The sequence below is a fragment of the Cydia strobilella genome, chromosome Z (assembly GCF_947568885.1).
Source record: "Cydia strobilella chromosome Z, ilCydStro3.1, whole genome shotgun sequence".
NCBI lineage: Eukaryota > Metazoa > Arthropoda > Insecta > Lepidoptera > Tortricidae > Cydia > Cydia strobilella.
Window position 1 is genome coordinate 11,458,458 of NC_086068.1, and position 19,176 is coordinate 11,477,633.

Below are 19,176 nucleotides of genomic sequence, written 5' to 3' on the forward strand. Positions count from 1 at the left end.
TTAACAAAGTGCCTGAACGTTCTTTCAGGTTATATTTTGTCCTTATTTTGTGTCAAACTGCCTTAGGCTTCTGGGACATGGGAACGTCCACAGAGGGCCTGCCTAAAGACACGCGAAAGCGACTGAGCATGTTTCAGTGGCAGGTTCAGACCGACTGGTTCGAATTTTGGTTTCCGGATTGGGACTGGGCGGACTCCTGTTATAGACGGCGCATGAGCGTCGTAGCTGGGATATCTATACGTAAGTACCTATTACAATCTCTCTCTCTCTCTCACACACACACACTCTCATATTTATTCATATATGGACGCAGTTTACGATTAGCTTATGCTACTATGTCTCCCGATATACATACATAATTATAATATTTAGTACATTGTGCAACGAAGTGAAATATTGGAAACGAGGGTGGTAAAAGACTCGAGTTTGCAATATTCTTGCCCCCCGGAGTTACGTACAATGTTTTTTATCACACTTGCGAAGAAAAAATAAATTTTAAGCGAAATAATTATTAAATACGGTATTATATACATTTTAAACATACGTCCGCCATATTGTCATGTTTTGACCTGTGAGGCATCGAAGGCACAGACCTATCTATCCGGCTTTGAAAATATGTATTGTAAAAATATTTTTTTAATACAGTTGCTCAAAAATTGCTACTTTACGTAGCCGTTTAGAGTGCGGAAAGTTGAATTTCGCGAACTAGTGCTTTTCACTTTTCAAATTTTTTAAATATATAAACAGTACTTGTTCTTGTTCCAATTCATGACTACTTATTGATGAGTGTTAATATAACTTTCCTTTAAACTTCTTAATCAACATAAAAACCTACTGTTAATCATGTAAGAATACGAAAAATATACATCTATCTATCTATATATATAAACGTAAAAGTCCTGACTGACTGACTGACTCACCTTAATCAACGCCCAGCCCAAACCGTTGGACATAGAGCTGAATTTTTTACAATAGGTAGTTTTTATAACGTTAGTATCCACTAAGAAGGGGTTTTTCAAAATTTATCCCCTAAGGGGATGAAATGAGGGTCCAAAGTTTGTATGGGGTTTAAGTTTTATTTTACCTTGGGTAAAAGATATATTAAAAAAACAAGCAAATTAATTTCAGCGTTTTTGAAAATTCATCCCCTAAGGTGGTGAAAAAGGGGTTGAAATTTAGTGTGGAGATCAAAAATTTTATCAAATACGGGACTTAAAACTGTATACGGGCATATTATTAGAATACAGGAATACTAATTTCAGCGTTTTCAAAAATTCATCCCCCAAGGTGGTGAAAAGAGGGTTGAAAGTTTGTATGGAGATCAAACATTTTATTGAGTGCGGGACTTGAATCTTTGTATAGAGGTATATATTATTGGAATAGAAGAAAAGTTTGTATAGGGTTCAAATTTTATTTTAAGCTAGGAATTAGGAACTTCATAAAAAGGTATATCATTAAAAGAGTAGAAAACTGATTTTAGCGTTTTTGAAAATTCATCCCCCAAGTTGGCGAAAAGGGGGTTGAAAGTTTGTCTGAAGATCAAACATTTCTTTGGGTGCGGGACTTTTTATAAAGGCATATTATAGAAAAGTAATTTCAGCGTTTTTAAAAATTCATCCCGTAAAGTGGTTAAAAAGGGGTCGACAATTTGTAGGGATCCTAATTTTATTTTAAGCTAGTTACTTTAAATTTCGTAGATAGATTTTTATTTAAAAGGGAAGAAAACTTTGTATGGAGATCAAATCTTTTTTTGAGTACAGGACTTCAGTCTTTGTATTATGTATAATGGCATATTATTAGAATACAAGAAAAGTAATTTAAGCGTTTTTAAATATTCATCCCCTAAAAGGGTTAAAAAGGGGTTGAAAGTTTGAATCCATTACAAATGCTTTGAAACTTCTTAGAAAGGCATTGTATAATATTACAAAAAAAAGTTATTTCAACGTTCTTCAAAATTCAACCCTAATTCAATTCTAAGGGGGTTAAAAAGGGAGTGTAAGTTTATATGTAGTACAAGTTTTCCTTTAAGCTAGGAACATTATGAAACTAAAAGGGCATTACCTATATTAAAATAGACGAAAACTGATTGCACCGTGTTTGAAAAGTTTTTATTAAGAAAGTTTGCATCGGGAGCGAACATTTAAATAGTGTACTTGAAAATCTTAGCGTTGAGAGGGATTATATCGAGAACAATTATTTTCAGTTAGGGCTTGAAACTTAGTAACAAATCTTTTGCTGCATAATGTTCTATGCTCATGTAAAATATATAACCACCAACATACAAATCCACGCGTACTAAGTCGCGGGCAACAGCTAGTATTTACTCGTACTCGTACGCTCAGGATTCTATTTTAGAACCACTCGCTTCGCTCGTGGTTCAACTATAGAATCCTTTCGCTTGCTCGTGTTTCAATTCCACACTCGCGGGTAAAATACAACTTTGCACCCTTGTATAACAAATAACTATTTCTTCCCCGCTAGGATGGATCAAAGTGGCACTTTTCTGCTCTATGACATGTTTTTTTTTCTTTTTTGCATACTATTTTTAGGTCATATAATATTTAGGAACATAATAATTGGAACATATATGGGCGTTAACACTTGAATCCCTCACTACGCTCAGGATTTAATGTACGCCCTCGCCGTAAATATGTTATTTTGCTCCCTTGTGACACAATCTACTATTTCGGGTAAAATTCATTTCATTTTTCAGATTTTACTAATCTCGGTGTGGGGAGCCTTATTAACCGGCGAACAGTAATCACATCAGCGAACATTCTAGAAGCTCATTTAGATGTGGCACAAGATCTCCGCGTCTGGGCACTTGGGCGAGGGACTTACTACTACACACCTTTCAGGTAGGTATCCACCCTTTTTATTTTATGGTAACATTACCTACACCTAGGTAGGACTTAATAGAGTACGTATACATATGTATATTTCATGCCTGAGTTGAAATTATGTAATATCTCGCCTTTTCTCGTTAGTTAGCATGTTTTAAAAGCCAGTAGGTACAGTACAGTAGAAGCCGCTTAATACGATCACGTTTAATAAAATTTCCCACTTCATTTTCACTGGATTCTGTAACTTGTATTTATACATTTACTCAAGGTTAATAAGCGTAAGATGCGTTTTTAGCTCTATAAGTTGTGCTAATAGTTTAATTGTAGAAGATTCATTTTCTATTATAATTATTATTAACACATGGGTCGTATTAGAACGTATAATTTAATGATGTACAGGTATCGAGTTTGGAGAGCCCGAAGAGTCATACCCAAGAGCAACAATCCAGAACACGAACACGGCCCAAGAGGCACGCATATTCCGAGACACGACATTTCTATCATCCACACCAGAGAGCAAATGTACTTGTATCCGTACTTGCCCCGAACGTACCACTATTCAATAAGAGCGCTCATCCCCCCAAAGCACATGATACTTCCGGATGACCTGATATTCGCAGGGGCAGGTTTCGAAGACCTAACGCACATCAAGGAGAACTACAAAATAAATTATCAGACGCTGCACAAACGTGAAATTGTCGACTGTTCCCGATACCTCGTCAAATGGTGGGGTAAATTTATATGTTTTAAGAGTAATTACGACGAGAAAAAAAGAGCTGGAGTGCCCGCCGGAGGCCCGGTATTGACAAACGATATGCACGTTGTGGGCATAGGATGTTTTGAGATAAGGTACAATGAAGATCGTATATCGGTGTTCACCGACGTGAGGTACTACGTTGACCACATTTATGTACTGTCCAATATTACTTGGGGGGAGTACTATGACTATGCTTATCAACTTTATGGTAATTATTTAAGTTGGTTTTGGTTGGGCAAAAATCAGGCTTTCATACCGGCGTGGTCGAGTTATATTATGCATGACAATTTTGCTCCTTTAGGAAAGTAACTGTAAATAGAAATAATTATTATATCTAACTGTTATTTAAAACTACAATAAAGTTTTATTAATCTGCTACCCCAAAACTATTGTATCTATAACAGTAGGTTGGTAATTTAATCTCACTTATAAAAACAAAAATATCAAAAACTGTCGAAGTTGGTCGTATTAGTGTTCCGTACAAAACTTTGTTCACGGAACACTTATGGGATCACTTCGGTTTTGCAAATCGGTGAAATGCGTTTTTCTCAGAGACCATTTGACGTAGATAGCTAAAATTTTTAATAGTTATTTATAACAATTACTACCACTTATATTGTAAATAAGTTAAAACAGCTTATTTTAAAATATCATCGCTCTAGGGTTAAAACCTAGAGAGGAAACAGTCGAGTACTTTTAGAAAAAACTACTACTAAAACTTCCTCTTAATGCGGGAATTTCTTAAAGTGGGTGCGCATCCATTACGTCTGATAGGCAGTCCATAATGACGGCGATAGCTGGTCGTAAACTGTCCCTGCTGACCGATATCTACGCCAGCCCCCACTATAAATCATAGCACGTTACTTTGATATCGATCAGAAAGGGGAATTTTAATTTGTATGCATCTTATAAGTAAAAGTAACGGGACTTTTGAGTTTGGAGGTAATCTTACAAGTGTTATCGTTTTAATAAATTAACATAATATGTCACAACCTAGATATATCCAACAAAATAAGTATAACTTCTTCTTTCCGACTCAGGGGAGCTTCCTATTGAACTTTTACTCCAAAGAAAAAGTTGTAATTTTGCATTCGTAGGGAATGCAAAATTACATCATGTATTTAGCCTGTTTATCGACAAGTAAGGTGCTTAAAAATGTCGTGCTGAGGGGCGCCTAAATTGCTATTGGGTTAGAGTTGCAAGTCACGTTGGGCCAGGGTATCGGAAGGTTGGTAATGGAAACGTCGGCCATTCGACACGGCGGCGACGCATCCTTCCGCCCGCGGCGGAGCGCGACCCCCCGACCCCACAACACCCACGTCAAAACACTAGCCGCTTCACCAAAAAAGTGTGAAATTATCTTAAGTGGTCTGTGTCTACGAAACTCCCTCTTAAAATCGGACTAATATAACGGTACGTTTTAAGTAAAGATAGAGGCATAGATAAGTTAATAAGATTATTATTATACGTCCGGACGGGGTCGGGGACCGGCTTTTAGGGAGGGAATGTTTCTGAAACCGTGTATAAAAAACGAGTGGACTTCTGGGATCAGTCATTCCGCGCTTGACCAGGGTGCGCGCCTCTCCGCTCCCGAATAACTAGTGAGGAGCCTCCTGAACCCTCGCCGTTCCACTCCTGGCTTCGACTTTGTAAAGAGTGAACGTTTTGCTCGCATCTGTATCCTCTACGGCAGTGCAATGTTTCCGGATATGACTGGAACGGTAAGTTCTATTTGTTCCAAATTATTATAAAATATTGTGCAATAACTACCTATATAATGCTTGTGACTTTAGAAACGCGATTTTTTTTTTTAATTTTTAACAATTTTACAGTCAAATCACATTTACAATCGGGTCTATCGCGAATTTATTTTGTTACCTTTATTTACCGACGTTTCGACTCAGGTTTCACTGGTCGTGGTCGTGGCTAACTGACGTCCCAGCCAAATGTCAAAACAGAGATTTGTGTGACTAGTCACAAAATAAATTCGCGATAGACCCGATTGTAAATGTGATTTAATAATTTTACAAAGAATACTATAGAGTAAATAAAAAGTTTATGACCTTATCAAAGACAATAAAATATACTTGCATAGAAGGTTTTCTAGCAAAAACGAGGGATTTGACATATCGACATAACGTTATCGATACGTACAAAGCTACCCCAACTCTATAGAAAACACTAACATTGTTGAAGATGATAGCTACCGCGAAATACAAGCTGCTTTAATGTAATTTTTTGAGACTTGTTAAAAGTTCTAAGAATAATAAAAACACTAAAACTATGCTTTATTATGTTTAGTGTATTTATATACTTGCGAATATTATATTATGTGCATTATATGTTGTACAAATAAACAATTAGTGTTTTGTGTGTAATAACTTATAATAGTTATTTGTAACAAGGGGGCATAGTTGCTGTTCTATCTCTCGTGCTAATACTGATACCCTAGCAAGCGAAAGATTCCATAATTGAAAGATGGAATCTTGAGCTTTGCGAGGGTTTCAAGGCACGGGGGTTAAACAAATTTTGCCACCGAGTGAAACACACATTTTTCACAACACCAATACAAGGAAAATACTAACAGTAAAATATCAAACAAAATTAAAGCAAATCAATTGAAAATGAATGTTATTAAATATTTATCATTAATAATCATTATTTAAAAATCAATCCTACCAGCTAACATAAGGAAACAACTTAAAATTTGCATTTGATTACTTTGACGCACATGTGGATTAAATGCAATTTTCTCAACAGTTTTTGAACAATCGAGAAAGCCTTTACCAACTGGTGTGGTGAAAAACCTTTTTCACTTGTAATAACAAAACAAAGTTTGTTATTCGTGTTTCGTGTCATTATAATAAAGACATTTAAAAATCAAACATTAACACCCCGCACAGACAGACACCTACTAAGACACCTACTAAGACAAATAAAAGTTTCATTTCTAAAGTAAAACAATAAGACATTTAAAAGATATTTATAACGGGAAATATAACTTGATAGTTGTATTAAACCCTCATAAGAGTCATCAGGCCGCGAAAAACAAGCGTGCTTTATTAAGTTACTTTATATCTATAGGTTTGTAACCGTATCAAACGTCTTGTACAAAATGTATTTACAAAAGTCGGATATGTTCCTGTAAACCAGAAAAAAAACCTGGATACGGTAATCCCATTGCTTGTCAGTGTAATGAACTGCCATATTCAATTTAGTGTAATTGTATTCTTTACCAGGCAAAGGGTGATATGCCACCCACCTAGTATATAATTTACCATAGTCAGTTTTTAACTCTAAACCTCTTAAGAGGTCTTTAAAGAAGTCTTTAAAGGGCTTTTAAGACTATTACCTACACAAATTCCCTAGTCATATAGGTTGAACACAATAATATTTTTTTTACATGATACGACAAGACAACTAACCGGGCTATGGGCGGAATAGGTCCCACATAGTAAGTTTGAGCTTAGATAACGTTACAACACTCAAAATCTACAAAATATCAAAAATTTGTCCGACCTATCTGCTTTCATTTCTCTGAAATTAAGTAGTGTTCGGTTTTCGTCATTAACCACCATAATTACTGGTCAAGTGAATTCAAACGACTGCCAAAGAAACATTATTGTATTTAGAAGCATGTTGTGAATGAAGATCATAAAATAATATTATCAGAGATCGATATAATGCTTTGTAGGAGATTTGGAGCTAAAACCTGACTATCGTTTACCGATATACTATGTGGTTGGCATATCACCCTTTGGGTTAACAAAACTAAATCAATGAATACCTATTTATACGATCAAAAAAGTTGCTGACTATGTTGTTGTTTACCTTCCCTTAATGATGGTGTATTGTAGGAGTTCAATCAAGCAACTAGCACTGTTGCAAGTCATGCGGTCGGCTACTGCCCGCTCCACTTCGTTGTGACTTGTGACATGCTAACTTACTTTAGGCTATTGTAATGTCATCACGTCATTATTTGTGGCATTTTCTATAAAAAGGGACCTTATTGTCGATGGCGCTTACGCCATTATTTACGATGCTCCGATATAAATACAATGCCGAGCGACGCTGTGCGGCGTAACCGCCATCGACAATAAGGTCCCTTTTTATAGAAAATACCACATTTAATTCGTACGTTCTTCGACATTGAGAATTGAGTAGTACACAAATACTCATAATATTTTAGTTTAGTTCTGATTTTAAAATTCGTTATCTAAAACGACAAGGTCTAGCTAGAAATCATTCTTATGATAATTTGCTTTCCCGAGATTTTACGCTTAGGTACCTATTACTTAGATTTATTTACTTACTTTATTTTATGTTAGGTGCTATATAACTTTTTATTTTAGTTTTATCAGCATTTTTGTGAAATTTTTCTTTAGTTTACTTTATAATTGATTAATAATTAGGTGCATTTTTAATCAATCTACCGGGTTTGCGAGTAAGTACATATTACAAATATATGTTTTAGGTAAGGTATGTTTTGTAGGTAATAATTTTTTGTTAATAACACACATGTAAAGGTGAAATAACTTTTAATTTAAAGGATTGCCGATGGCCCGGTCGGGACTAGGGTAATATAAATTTACGAATCGGGGCTCACTCGGCCCATTTAAAGATTATTCACGGACCGACACAAATTACTTTATAATGTTCTGGTAAATCACTGTTATTAAGAAAATGTAGTTGGAATAACTCGATACACGGTTTATCCTACAGACACGTTGAAAACTAAATTAACTAACGAGAAGAATGAAATTTTAGTTATGGGATACAATCTACCTTTTGTTTTCCATTAAATAAAATTTGTGAAACTAAACTGAAATGACGGTTTTTTTATTTATGGGATTCAAGAAACGGGCGAAGGTAGTTCTGCGAATAGGTACCTAGTCAGTTATACACGTGACGGCAACTTATAGAGAGTCCCCTGTTACTAACTTATTTCCGCTAGCAGTAATAGGTACTCGTTTAGGAACAATTAATGAATGATACTGATACTTATACATTTATTAGTTCCAAACTTGGAGGATATAACCAACGGAGACGCCTTGTCTGAAATTTGCTGTACAAAAAAGTCTGCCAATTTTTGCGGGGGAGGGGAACGTCAAATGTATACGTAACGTCTACATAGCCATGTCAGATAAACAGTCCATACATTGTGTATGACCATTGGCCGACTATTTTCGACAGAGGGGAACGCCTGTTAATGGCTACTCCGTTTGGTTATATCCTCTAAGGTTCCAAATGTCCAGGTTGGGTCCAGTACTTGCACCATGAGTCTGAGTTTGTCAAAAATGTCCTTTTTCTCGCACCCTGTATGTTTTTTTCCAAAATCTTTAAACGCCAATCTTCATTAATTTGAAATCGAGGGAAGGTCTTCTAAGACTGTTTTGGGATCTGGTAGCTGTCCTCACTGACCCAATAAGAAAATCCACATATGTTGATATTTATATACATTTTCATTTGTAGTTTTAATCGTGTGTCGATAGATGGCCGTAAATTTACTGTGACAATAAAAGTTACTATGACAATAACCTACTATATATTCTCTTTGATAGAAAGTAAGTTACGTTCTCGATAGCGTTTATGTCAGTGCCAAACTGGTGTTAGCCACACAGGTGTATCCGAAAATAATCAGTACGGTACGCGAGAGCTCTTAAACATTATAAAATTTATAAAAAATCAGATTCATGAGTAGTTTGAACTAGTATCAATTACTAAATGCATCCAGTAGTAAATGCGCCTACGTAGTAGGCGAACACGCGAACGCGAAGCAGCTCGGCGCGGCGCGGAGCGGGGTGAATCAATCCCTTGATACCTATAGAAGTGTCCTACGTGGGCGATCTCGTTGCGAACGCGAACGCCTTGGGCCCGCCGCGCCGCGCCGCGCCGCTTCGCTTCGCGTTCGCGAGTGTTCGCGTTCGCCTACGTAAGACGCAGCGATAGATAACCGAAGCGAAACTTTTTTTTGTTTGTTTCATATTGCGATTTTATTATAACATGTTTGTACAAAAAGGCTAAACAAATAAATTTTCAATGTTCGTTATATTTCAACTCTGACTCAATTAGTAAAAAACCACTACACCATATAACTTCCTAGTAATGGCTAATGTTAATAAGCTTCAATTCTTTTTTATTAATTGCTTTCTCACTGAACCTGATTGAAACGAGCGCGTGATTGACAACTACGTTTACATAAAGCATTGTAATTAGAACAGAAACCATCAAGCAGTTAATAAACGACCTCTAAAGTCATTAATCACGAAGTTATTATAGATCAAATCATCTGTTTTGAACCTTCCCCTATACAATAAGTAAAAAGACAAATATTTACGAAACTTTTTAGGGACTTTTCAGATGATTATGATTTTTGTGGACTAATTGAGTTGTCTTCCCGTTTGTTTAATATGATACTAATACTTTAGGATAATTATAATATTGCAATATCTTTTTGTTGCAGACTCGCTTCCTTTTAAGCTTGGCACTGCTTGCCTCGACAGAAGCTTTCTTCTTAAAATGGGGTTCGGACACGTCGTAAGTACCTACTATAAATATAATCAAGGGGCTACTATAATGGTCATGTTTATTGTGTATCAAAATCTAGGTAGTAAAATATTATATAACACCACTTAGAAAACAAATTGATGATTCAGCCCATTATAAACATGACCGTAATAATGCCATAATTTTATTGTGGTGCTCACTCACACATTGCATTTGTGAATTAGGTACTCAACTCTTAGAAATTATTGTGCTTTAACAATAGAAATGTACTTAAGTATTAAAAAATTGCCAAACCCGAATGCAATGTCTTTAAAAGATTACCTCGTTCTTCTAACAAATGTTGATTTTAATTTTTGGCTCAGCGACTTCGAAATGCAAATGCTGCGAATTTTAATTTATTAAGAGCATACAATTTATGTTCATATCCTTTCACTGAATGGTGCGCCGGCGCCGTGTGTAAACAATGACAGATTTTATTTCCGCTCGCAACTCAAGAAGTGGCTTCCTATTCTTAACGTTTTCTCTATTTGATTTTCTTTTCTTTTGTGTACTGTCACCCATAAAATTCAAAGCTTTTTATCTTTTTAAAATAATAACTATAATCTGCTACAATACAAAGCTTTAGTAAGTATACAGCTTTTTCTTAACAATAACGATGTAATAATTGATACCGGGAATGATATTCTTTGTCTTTTCACAATACTTTTATTGGTTAATAAATACCTACATTGTATTTCATTCTCTCACTTCAGTTTGTGGTGATCTGATGCTTAACGTTACTCTAGCTGGATATGACGGTGTGACATTCCAATGTACCCACTGATGGTACTGTAAGGGTAACGTTACTCTAGCTGGATATGACGGTATGTGACATTTGTACCCAGTGTCCCCACTGATGGTACTGTAAGGGTAACGTTACTCTAGCTGGATATGACGGTATGTGTCATTTGTACCCAGTGTACCCACTGATGGTACTGTAAGGGTAACGTTACTATAGCTGGATATGACGGTATGTGACATTTGTACCCATGCCAGTGTACCCACTGATGGTACTCTAAGGGTAACGTTACTGTAGCTGGATATGACGGTAAATGACATTTGTACCCATGCCAGTGTACCCACTGATGGTACTCTAAGGGTAACGTTACTCAAGCTGGATATATTTGTACCCATGCGAGTGTACCCACTGATGGTACTGTAAGGGTTCGTTCATCACGCTATAAGAGCAGGGTTATTTTTAGGTTAAGGAATAAATATATGTCAGCACTACTAAAAAGCGATAACACGAAGATAAAACTATGTAAGACACAATTTAACGACCAGAAATTGACCTTTTGTTTAAAAATGAGTCTCATGAAGAAGGTCACTAGGTAGTAGGTATTTATAAGATGTTATGTAGATTGTAAATGATAATATATTACCTAATTTAATCCATCATTAGAAACGATATGTTCCTAAAGTTACTTATTTATATTTTACGCAAAGTAATCAAATTTTTAGTTTTGGTTTATACTGATCGCCCTACTTGGACTACTTTTGATTGTTACATAAATTCAATTGACTGAATCTGCGTAGGTACTAATCTTTTTTATTTGTTAACGTAAAATCAATATAGTGTAATCTTAACAACAGGCACAACTTACTATTACTTGTGTTTTTTTTTCTCTTTGGCAATGTAATTAAACTGACTCGCAATTCCGGAACTACGAATAATGCGATACTTACATTATACAATCATCTGTTGTCGTTTTTGCTTACGCGCCTAAGCTCTTTTCGGCTCCCACCGGAACGGAACCTATTAAGTCGATCTTTTGTTGCATCGGAACTAAAAAAACCCGAACTACCATGCCATACGTTGGTACCAATCCGAAATGTGATTAATAATTAATAATAAAATCAAAGTGTTTCAAATCAAGTCGCGGTAAATACCTATAATACAAATACTACCTATCAAGATTTGGTACCTATAGTGGATCCTCTGTGTGCGTGTGTTTTCTTTTTCATGTTTTTTTATCCTTAATTATTTTAAATACCATTTATATTTACATAAATACCATTTGTTTATTTAATTTCATATTAAATATGTCTCTCTGGAACATACTGTAACGTAACTATGGTAATAATTTAGTATGAATAGGTATTCAAATCAACAATTGATCGTACGGCGGTCGTAATCGTACGGCGCTTCAGCTGTTAAATATGACATCAAATAAACGAGAATAAGTTTCTTGTTATAATATATTTTTAAATACTTACACTTAATTATTTCCGACTGTACTAAATGCCCCTAAATAACTGGACTCGTCAAAATTACTCATAAGAGCCCAATCTCGAGAGGTCTACTAGTACCAAAAAATTCCACTATCCATCTTCTGGCTCCGTCATCAAATCAGCTCAAAAATATTGTCATTTACATTTTCAAAGTTTCAAATCGATACGGCTATCAAAATTAAGTAGGTTAAAATCGATTTACGAGATTTAATCACGTTGTTAGTTAGTTATAAAAAAATAAATAAATTGATTTTATTTCAGGCAAGCACCCATATAAAACACAGACAGTTATAAGTGAAGTTATTACGAGTGTGTTAAAAAAATTGGTTAACCCTCTTCCTCTCGATGGGGCTCTATTCAGAGGAAAGGATTAATAGCAATGGCAGGCGCAGTTTCCAATAACGTCAATACGTGTTGGCCTTCATATTGGGGCCTGTTACACATTGATTCATGTTTATTACGAGCTCTACTTTGCGTTTAGTGTCATTTGACACTAATCAATGTATAAACAGGCCCCAAAGTCAAGGCCAGCCTCTCTTATCCTACAGTCCCACTTATCCGTAGTCCCGTATTGACCGTACCGCACCACGCTCTATAGCTTAAAATATAAGGGTTGCAGATAGTATAAATGATATGACCTCTACAAGCTTAGAAATCCCTCATCCAGTCAAATCCCTTTATTAATACCTATCTATCTACGTCGCGCTTAACATTATTTTACCTATGCAAACAATCCGCTATTTCGTGTGACCAGTGACATTTAACAAAATCTTAACTAAATACACCATTTTCACTTGTTTCAGCAGGCAGCCGTCGTCATCAAAATGGGTTCAGACTTTAGGGCCTAATATGTCTCCCGCCTATCGGTATCAGTACTACTCGCCATACGAGCCCCGCAAGGTGTACCAGCAGTACCAGGCCGAGATGCCGATGCACGCACCGCCGAGCATGGCGCCCATACCTATCAGCATCCCGGCCGGCTCCAGCCTGACCCCGGTGTCCCTCCAGCACGTGCAGCTGGTGCCCTGCATGTGCCCTGTAGCTCCCGAACAAGCCGATAAGCTACAGGAACAAGTTGGCCCTGGACCCTACTTGGCTCAAACCTACGCCCCGCAGTCTCATTCCGTTCCGCAACAAATGACTGTCGCCACTGCTGACAATACCAAAATCTCATCCAACCAATAGGGATTATGTACCTTAATCTGTAATCATTATTGCAGCGCAATAAAGTCTAGTACCTTGTCGTTGTATCGCGGTCATGTATCTCGATTGTTAATACATTCTGTTGCGGTGCAGCGCCGGTGGATCAAAAGGGCATTTAGATATTTTTAAGAATCCCACCAAATAATTTAGTGTTTTTACCCTAATTTATTTTTATTTATATTATTTCATGCGAAGACTGATAGAGTAAGTGAAACACATGTATGTTCTTTTTTAAATAAAGTAATATAGAATAATAGTTTGTTATTTAATTTTCTACAATAGATTTAAATATAAGTACCGTAATATTTGTTCCTGAGTCATAGGTGTTTTCGATGTATATAAGTATGTATTTATCTATATAAGTATGTATATCGACTCCTATAGCACCCATAATACAAGCTTTGCTTAGTTTGGGGCCAGGTTGATCTGTGTAAGATGTCCCCTAATATTTATTTTATTTTTAATAGTGCAAATAACTGTACGGTGTCGTAAGATTCCCATTAGTCTGGCAGAATTGATTCGGATGTACGCCCAGCCCACAATGCTTGCTGGGCACGCGCCTCCTTGCACGAATGCGCCCAGGGCTTATATTCCGGTAAATTATAGACCGTAGATGAGTCAAACGCCCAGGTGAAATAGTATAAGACGTACATTTGTTAAGATTCTCGAGGCAATAGTTACACCGGTTTGCCCGATTGGACGATTCGCCGGTGCTTGTTAAGCAATGGATATACTACGCTCGCACTCGGAAATAGCAGAAAAATTACGCAAAGACTTTCATTGTGTTTTCGATCTCACTAGAATGATACCGACCATACAATCATAACAAGTGGGCTAGCCCACTTTTGTACCTTTCTGTAAAGCTTAAAATATAGTGCCTACAGAGGTCACAAAACGTGGAAAGCTCTATTTATAACTATAACTTACGAGTAGAAGCTCTCAGCGTTGGATGCGATGTATAAAAATGTCTTTAAGTCAGTAAACACGTAAACACTCATATACACATCACAAAATTATACGTAGTTACATCAGCATCACAGTAAGCTAGGTAAGGTTATTACTATTATATTAGAGAAATGACAGCCTCTAGGGCCTTTGCCAGAGTCAGTTAGGGGTAGAGAATATCAAAGTAAAAATACCCTCAATCGCTGGGTTTTCCTTTCATGATCCTTACTTTGACCGCTATGACCCCTTTTCACACACACTGTCACTAACTTGACAGTCGATCAAGTTGTTTGGCATGGAGAAAATTTTGTTTGGATTTGTATTTCTTTTTTTTTGTGAATAATTATTAATGTATAATAAATAGTAAAAAGGTTATCCCAATAAAGAAGTTTATCGAATAAGTAAAACCTCATTGCATCAAAAACAATGGATCATTTGTTATCCGACAATTTTTATTTTATTTAATTTAATTACGAATACAGGCATTGTCGGACCAAGCTAACTAATATTCATAACCAATGCATAACATTTTCAAGTTATTTTTCAAAGACAAAGTGTGGAAATGTCATCAATAATGTCAATTTTTTATGAAAATATACGTTTATAAAATGACCCTCCCTCACTTTGATCTGCTCAAGTCGGTGAAAAGTGAGCTTAGACAGACGAAGGACTACTACTCGACTCTACTACTAAACTAAATAATAAGTCATGGCTCCTCAAAGCAGTCGGTTATGTTTTAACTATTTTTTTTAGTAGTAATAGTTTTCACTGTAAATAAAAATTTACGAACTAGTGTGAATTTAAACGCCGAAGCCGAAGACGGGGGTTCATAATCTTTAAAGAAAAGGAAAAAAAGTAATCTAATTAATTTCAGACGTGCATTACAGCTATAGGATCTAAATTTTGGACTTACGGGTCGCATCGCCTAGCCAGTGTGATGGAAATATATTTTAAGTTGTGTAAAAACTCCAAAACGACAGATGTTATGCATGTGAGCTTCACCTTCAATTGATTTTCTACTATTACTTTCATCCTGCGTAATATAGTTATGTTTTATTACTAGAACGTACTCGTACACGATAGTGTAAAAAGACGCACGAATGAGGTGTAATCGATTACGACTGAATTTATAAGTTCGTAAGCGGTGGTTTTGTTCCATCAGCACGTCATGGGCGAGGTTGCGCAAGGGCAGGAACTCGCGGCTGGAGTAACAACTGTGACGAATGGGCGAGCATGTTTTTCTAAACCTCTTCTTGACCACTTCTTAGCTTAACCCCCACCCAAAGAATATAATACTCACTAGAAGAATAACGATAACTCCATACAAAAAAATGTCCCTTTCAAAAGTTCGTATATACTAGTAGCGCTCTGGTTGTATAGCATAAACTAAAATTGACAACCCGTTTAGCCTAGCGGGTATAAGCAGTAATCCAATTCAGGTAGCTAATGGTCCTGGGTTCGAATCCCAGTGAGGGATTTACTTTTTGTATTTTTTCTTTTTTGTTTTTGTTCGGGTTAATTTATTTCTCAAATAAATAAATAAATAAATATGTGAAGAGCTAATGATTTTTATTATATTTAGAAATTCTTACAGTACAAAAAGATAAACAGTTATTAACTAAGATATAAATTAGTATTTTATACAATCGTGATATAATAGAGAGCTTTTCAGTCGAGTACCGTGTTTAAGCAACGAAGCTTGCTGAGTTGCTTAAGTTAAGGTACGAGATTGAAAAGCTTGATTATATCACTATTGTATACAATACTTTTTCTACGAGACAAAAAAATAATACTTTCAACTAGTAGAATCATACGTATAAGTAAACAAACCAAAAGTATACAGCTAAGATACGCGAGCTGCCGCAGCCCGCGATACCTCGCGCTCCGGCCGCCGGGCCCGGCGCCCCCGGCCGGTTGGTCAACGACACCTCCTCGTAACTCATGAAGCCCTGGTACCTGCTCCTTGCTAAATTCAGTTTTAAGACAGTTTTTTTCTCAATTTTGGCCACCGTAGCCTATGGAGACTAACAAGCAACGCTAAGCGGTTTTCGTAGGGTATGGATGTTGCTTTATGAATGCGCGTTTCTGACTTATGAAGCAATTATTTCTACTACAACATAAAATGCCCAACCAATCACAAAGCAGATGCGACGCAGCAGCGTGTTTAAGTAGGATAATTTGCATTGAATCGAGTCTCCTTAAACAAGAAACATTTTATAGAAATGTATGAAGTTCTATTTTCAAAATTTTTATAATTGACTAAACCGTATCGATAAAATTCTTATTCTTGAGTCGGAAGTGCCATAGACTATCCAACGTTGAAAAGAGTAAGGTTGTAGTTTTGCATGTTAAGTTGTAATACACAGATTATACTCGACGAGTAGAAATAGTACATTATTGTCGAGGCTCGGAAGTAGCTACTTGCTGGCTGAGGATTCGTTTTAAACGGACGACCTTGGGAGTCCGTTTAATTGAATCCGAAGCCAGCAAGTAGCCTTCCAGCCGAGTCATATATAGTGCTTTTCTCAAAAATGGCGCAATAAAACAAATATAGTAGAAATATTTTACAGAAGCAACGTTCTTATGTATATATTTTCACAGAAAAAAGTGAAAAGATTTGCTTTGCCGCCTTTTTATTTTTTAAATTAAAAATAGAAGTGTATTGTTCTGCTGAAAATACGCCAACCTATTTGAGACACCTAAATAGTCGCGGTACCAACATTATAATAATGAGAACTGATCGTCTGTTTGGCTGTTAAATGGACCTATGCCTTCATTTGATATGGCCACTTCAACTTTTAAAAAGTTTGGAACTCGACAAGTAATGGAATTTGTATACAACATTGCAGTCCCGAAATCGAGACTGCAATGTTTTTAACTTTTTAATGTTTTGACTGACCATAAACTACGCACTTCGCGACCTACTTTTTAACCGGCAACGTCGACTTTGCTGTCCATTTTTGAGAAAAAAATATTTTCATTCCTATTACTAAGAGCTTGATTCGAAAAAAATACAATAGGCAGAAAAAAGTAGTTCTTATTCTATACAAAAATATGCATCGGACGGTGCTTGTTGAACTAATTGTGGAACTTGTTTATAATATTTATTTAAAAACTGATTGACACTGAAATGGTGGGCTTGTCAAATACAATAATGCTTTTAATATGGCTTTTTATATATTTACCTAAAAAATATTATTATTGCCATTTTATGTCTGAATAAAAGTATTGAGTATATTTGGAATATATGGTCACACAACACAATTGCAGTTCATGTAAATTGTGATCAGATCACATCTATCATTCCTAAACGAAATAAATACATTGATTATGGCAAACGGCAACTAAAATTGTTATTACATCTATCCGGTTATGGGACATCTTCTACTCCACAGCTCAGCGCAGCGGTCTTGGTCACCGGGAAACTAGTCTGGATATGCGGCAGATCCTTGCCCTTTGAGCTTTTTCAAAGATATTATATATGACGGTCCAGGGTTATACTATCATCTCACGCTCAAGCCATCTGTTAATTCACTCTCTAAAACAAAACAGTCGCAAATTAAACAATATTACCTAACTTCCTAATAACTAACCTCGCTTAAAATTGCTACCAGGGGTCTAAATTTGCCAGCTTTGAGCTTAAACAATGTGAGGTTTTACATCTATCATCTATGAAGAACTATGATTGTAATTTCGGACGCAATATAGCGTCCGCGGGACTTAAAGGGATAGTAAGATTAAATTATTATATTTGAATTTGGCAATAAGTAGGACGCTTATATTTTTTTAAAGATTTATATATTTCTTACCTTGAAATAATTATTGTTTCTGGTTTATTACTACAACGGTTTAAATTTAACCGAGGCTGTGCGAAGACGCATTTAGCATACGTTGCTCGCGCATATGATTAGTTTAAATTTTTTAAACTAATAAATAAAAATATTTTAAGCAAATAAATCGTTATATGAAAACTTTGGTTTTTTTGCGGTCAATGACTTTAACGACAGCATTGACATTTAAGATTTTGTATATGTTCTTAGTTCTTACCAGCCAGACCCAAGTGCAAGGCCTATTGACAAAGATTTTTTTTATTTTATTAAGGAGGGTAGAGGCAACTAATCAACCCTCTGTAGATTTTATGAACATAGACAAAGACAAACTGAAATAGATAATAATGTATATCAAAAAATAAATAATAATTTACATATAGGTAGTAGTGTGACTACTTAAATCCTTGATAAAATAATTTGATTTGTTCCCGGACTTGTATAGACGAAGCCCAAAGTTGCTGTTGTAAAATATTTTTATGTTAATTACTGGCAACTTTTTCTATAGAACGGACAACACATAGAAGCTTTTGGCGGGTTATATATTTCCAAGGAAGTCAATAGGCCTTGACTTCCGGTTCGAGCGCCATCTTGATAGTTAGCATCGTGATTAATTATTTTGTTTTTTGCTCATTAATATTGTTTAAAGTGTAATATCGATAGCTTATTATACATTAAACTAATGTGGTAGTGTGCAGTAAATGGAGAATTAATTTTGAAGCGCGTTTAACCACCATCTTGGAGTCAACGGCCGGTAGTCCACGTGCTTCTTGTAAAGTCTAGCTATCGATTTACAAGAGCTAACAAATCACCGTACACTGTC

At 36.0% G+C, this 19,176-nt stretch overlaps 3 protein-coding genes across 4 annotated transcripts in view; all 3 read left to right on the plus strand.

Annotated features, from left to right (window-relative positions):
* LOC134754416 (triosephosphate isomerase) overlaps positions 1-19,176 on the plus strand; it is a 279,469-nt gene that overhangs the window by 124,518 nt on the left and 135,775 nt on the right. The window lies entirely within an intron of this gene.
* LOC134754119 (uncharacterized) lies at positions 33-3,962 on the plus strand. The gene is made up of 3 exons (XM_063690197.1): positions 33-240; positions 2,714-2,858; positions 3,243-3,962. Exons 1-3 carry the CDS (start codon positions 78-80, stop codon positions 3,907-3,909), a joined length of 975 nt encoding a protein of 324 aa, XP_063546267.1. The 5' UTR covers positions 33-77; the 3' UTR covers positions 3,910-3,962.
* Positions 5,101-13,837, plus strand: LOC134754045 (uncharacterized). Of its 2 annotated transcripts, none has more exons than XM_063690105.1 (3): positions 5,101-5,321; positions 10,064-10,137; positions 13,185-13,837. In XM_063690105.1, the coding sequence occupies exons 1-3, from the start codon at positions 5,298-5,300 to the stop codon at positions 13,561-13,563; spliced, it is 477 nt and encodes a 158-aa protein (XP_063546175.1). In that variant the 5' UTR covers positions 5,101-5,297; the 3' UTR covers positions 13,564-13,837. The 2 variants fall into 2 exon arrangements, with proteins under 2 accessions (XP_063546175.1, XP_063546174.1); XM_063690104.1 differs by having other exon boundaries at positions 5,111-5,321; positions 13,182-13,837.

Coding starts and splice junctions, on each gene's coding strand:
- LOC134754119 (XM_063690197.1), top strand. CDS start 78: ATGGGAACGTCCACAGAGGGCCTGCCTAAAGACACGCGAAAGCGACTG. Junction 241..2,713: donor CGTAGCTGGGATATCTATAC/GTAAGTACCTAT, acceptor TTCATTTTTCAG/ATTTTACTAATCTCGGTGTG. Junction 2,859..3,242: donor TACTACTACACACCTTTCAG/GTAGGTATCCAC, acceptor AATGATGTACAG/GTATCGAGTTTGGAGAGCCC.
- LOC134754045 (XM_063690104.1), top strand. CDS start 5,298: ATGTTTCCGGATATGACTGGAACG. Junction 5,322..10,063: donor TTCCGGATATGACTGGAACG/GTAAGTTCTATT, acceptor TTTTTGTTGCAG/ACTCGCTTCCTTTTAAGCTT. Junction 10,138..13,181: donor AAATGGGGTTCGGACACGTC/GTAAGTACCTAC, acceptor CACTTGTTTCAG/CAGGCAGCCGTCGTCATCAA.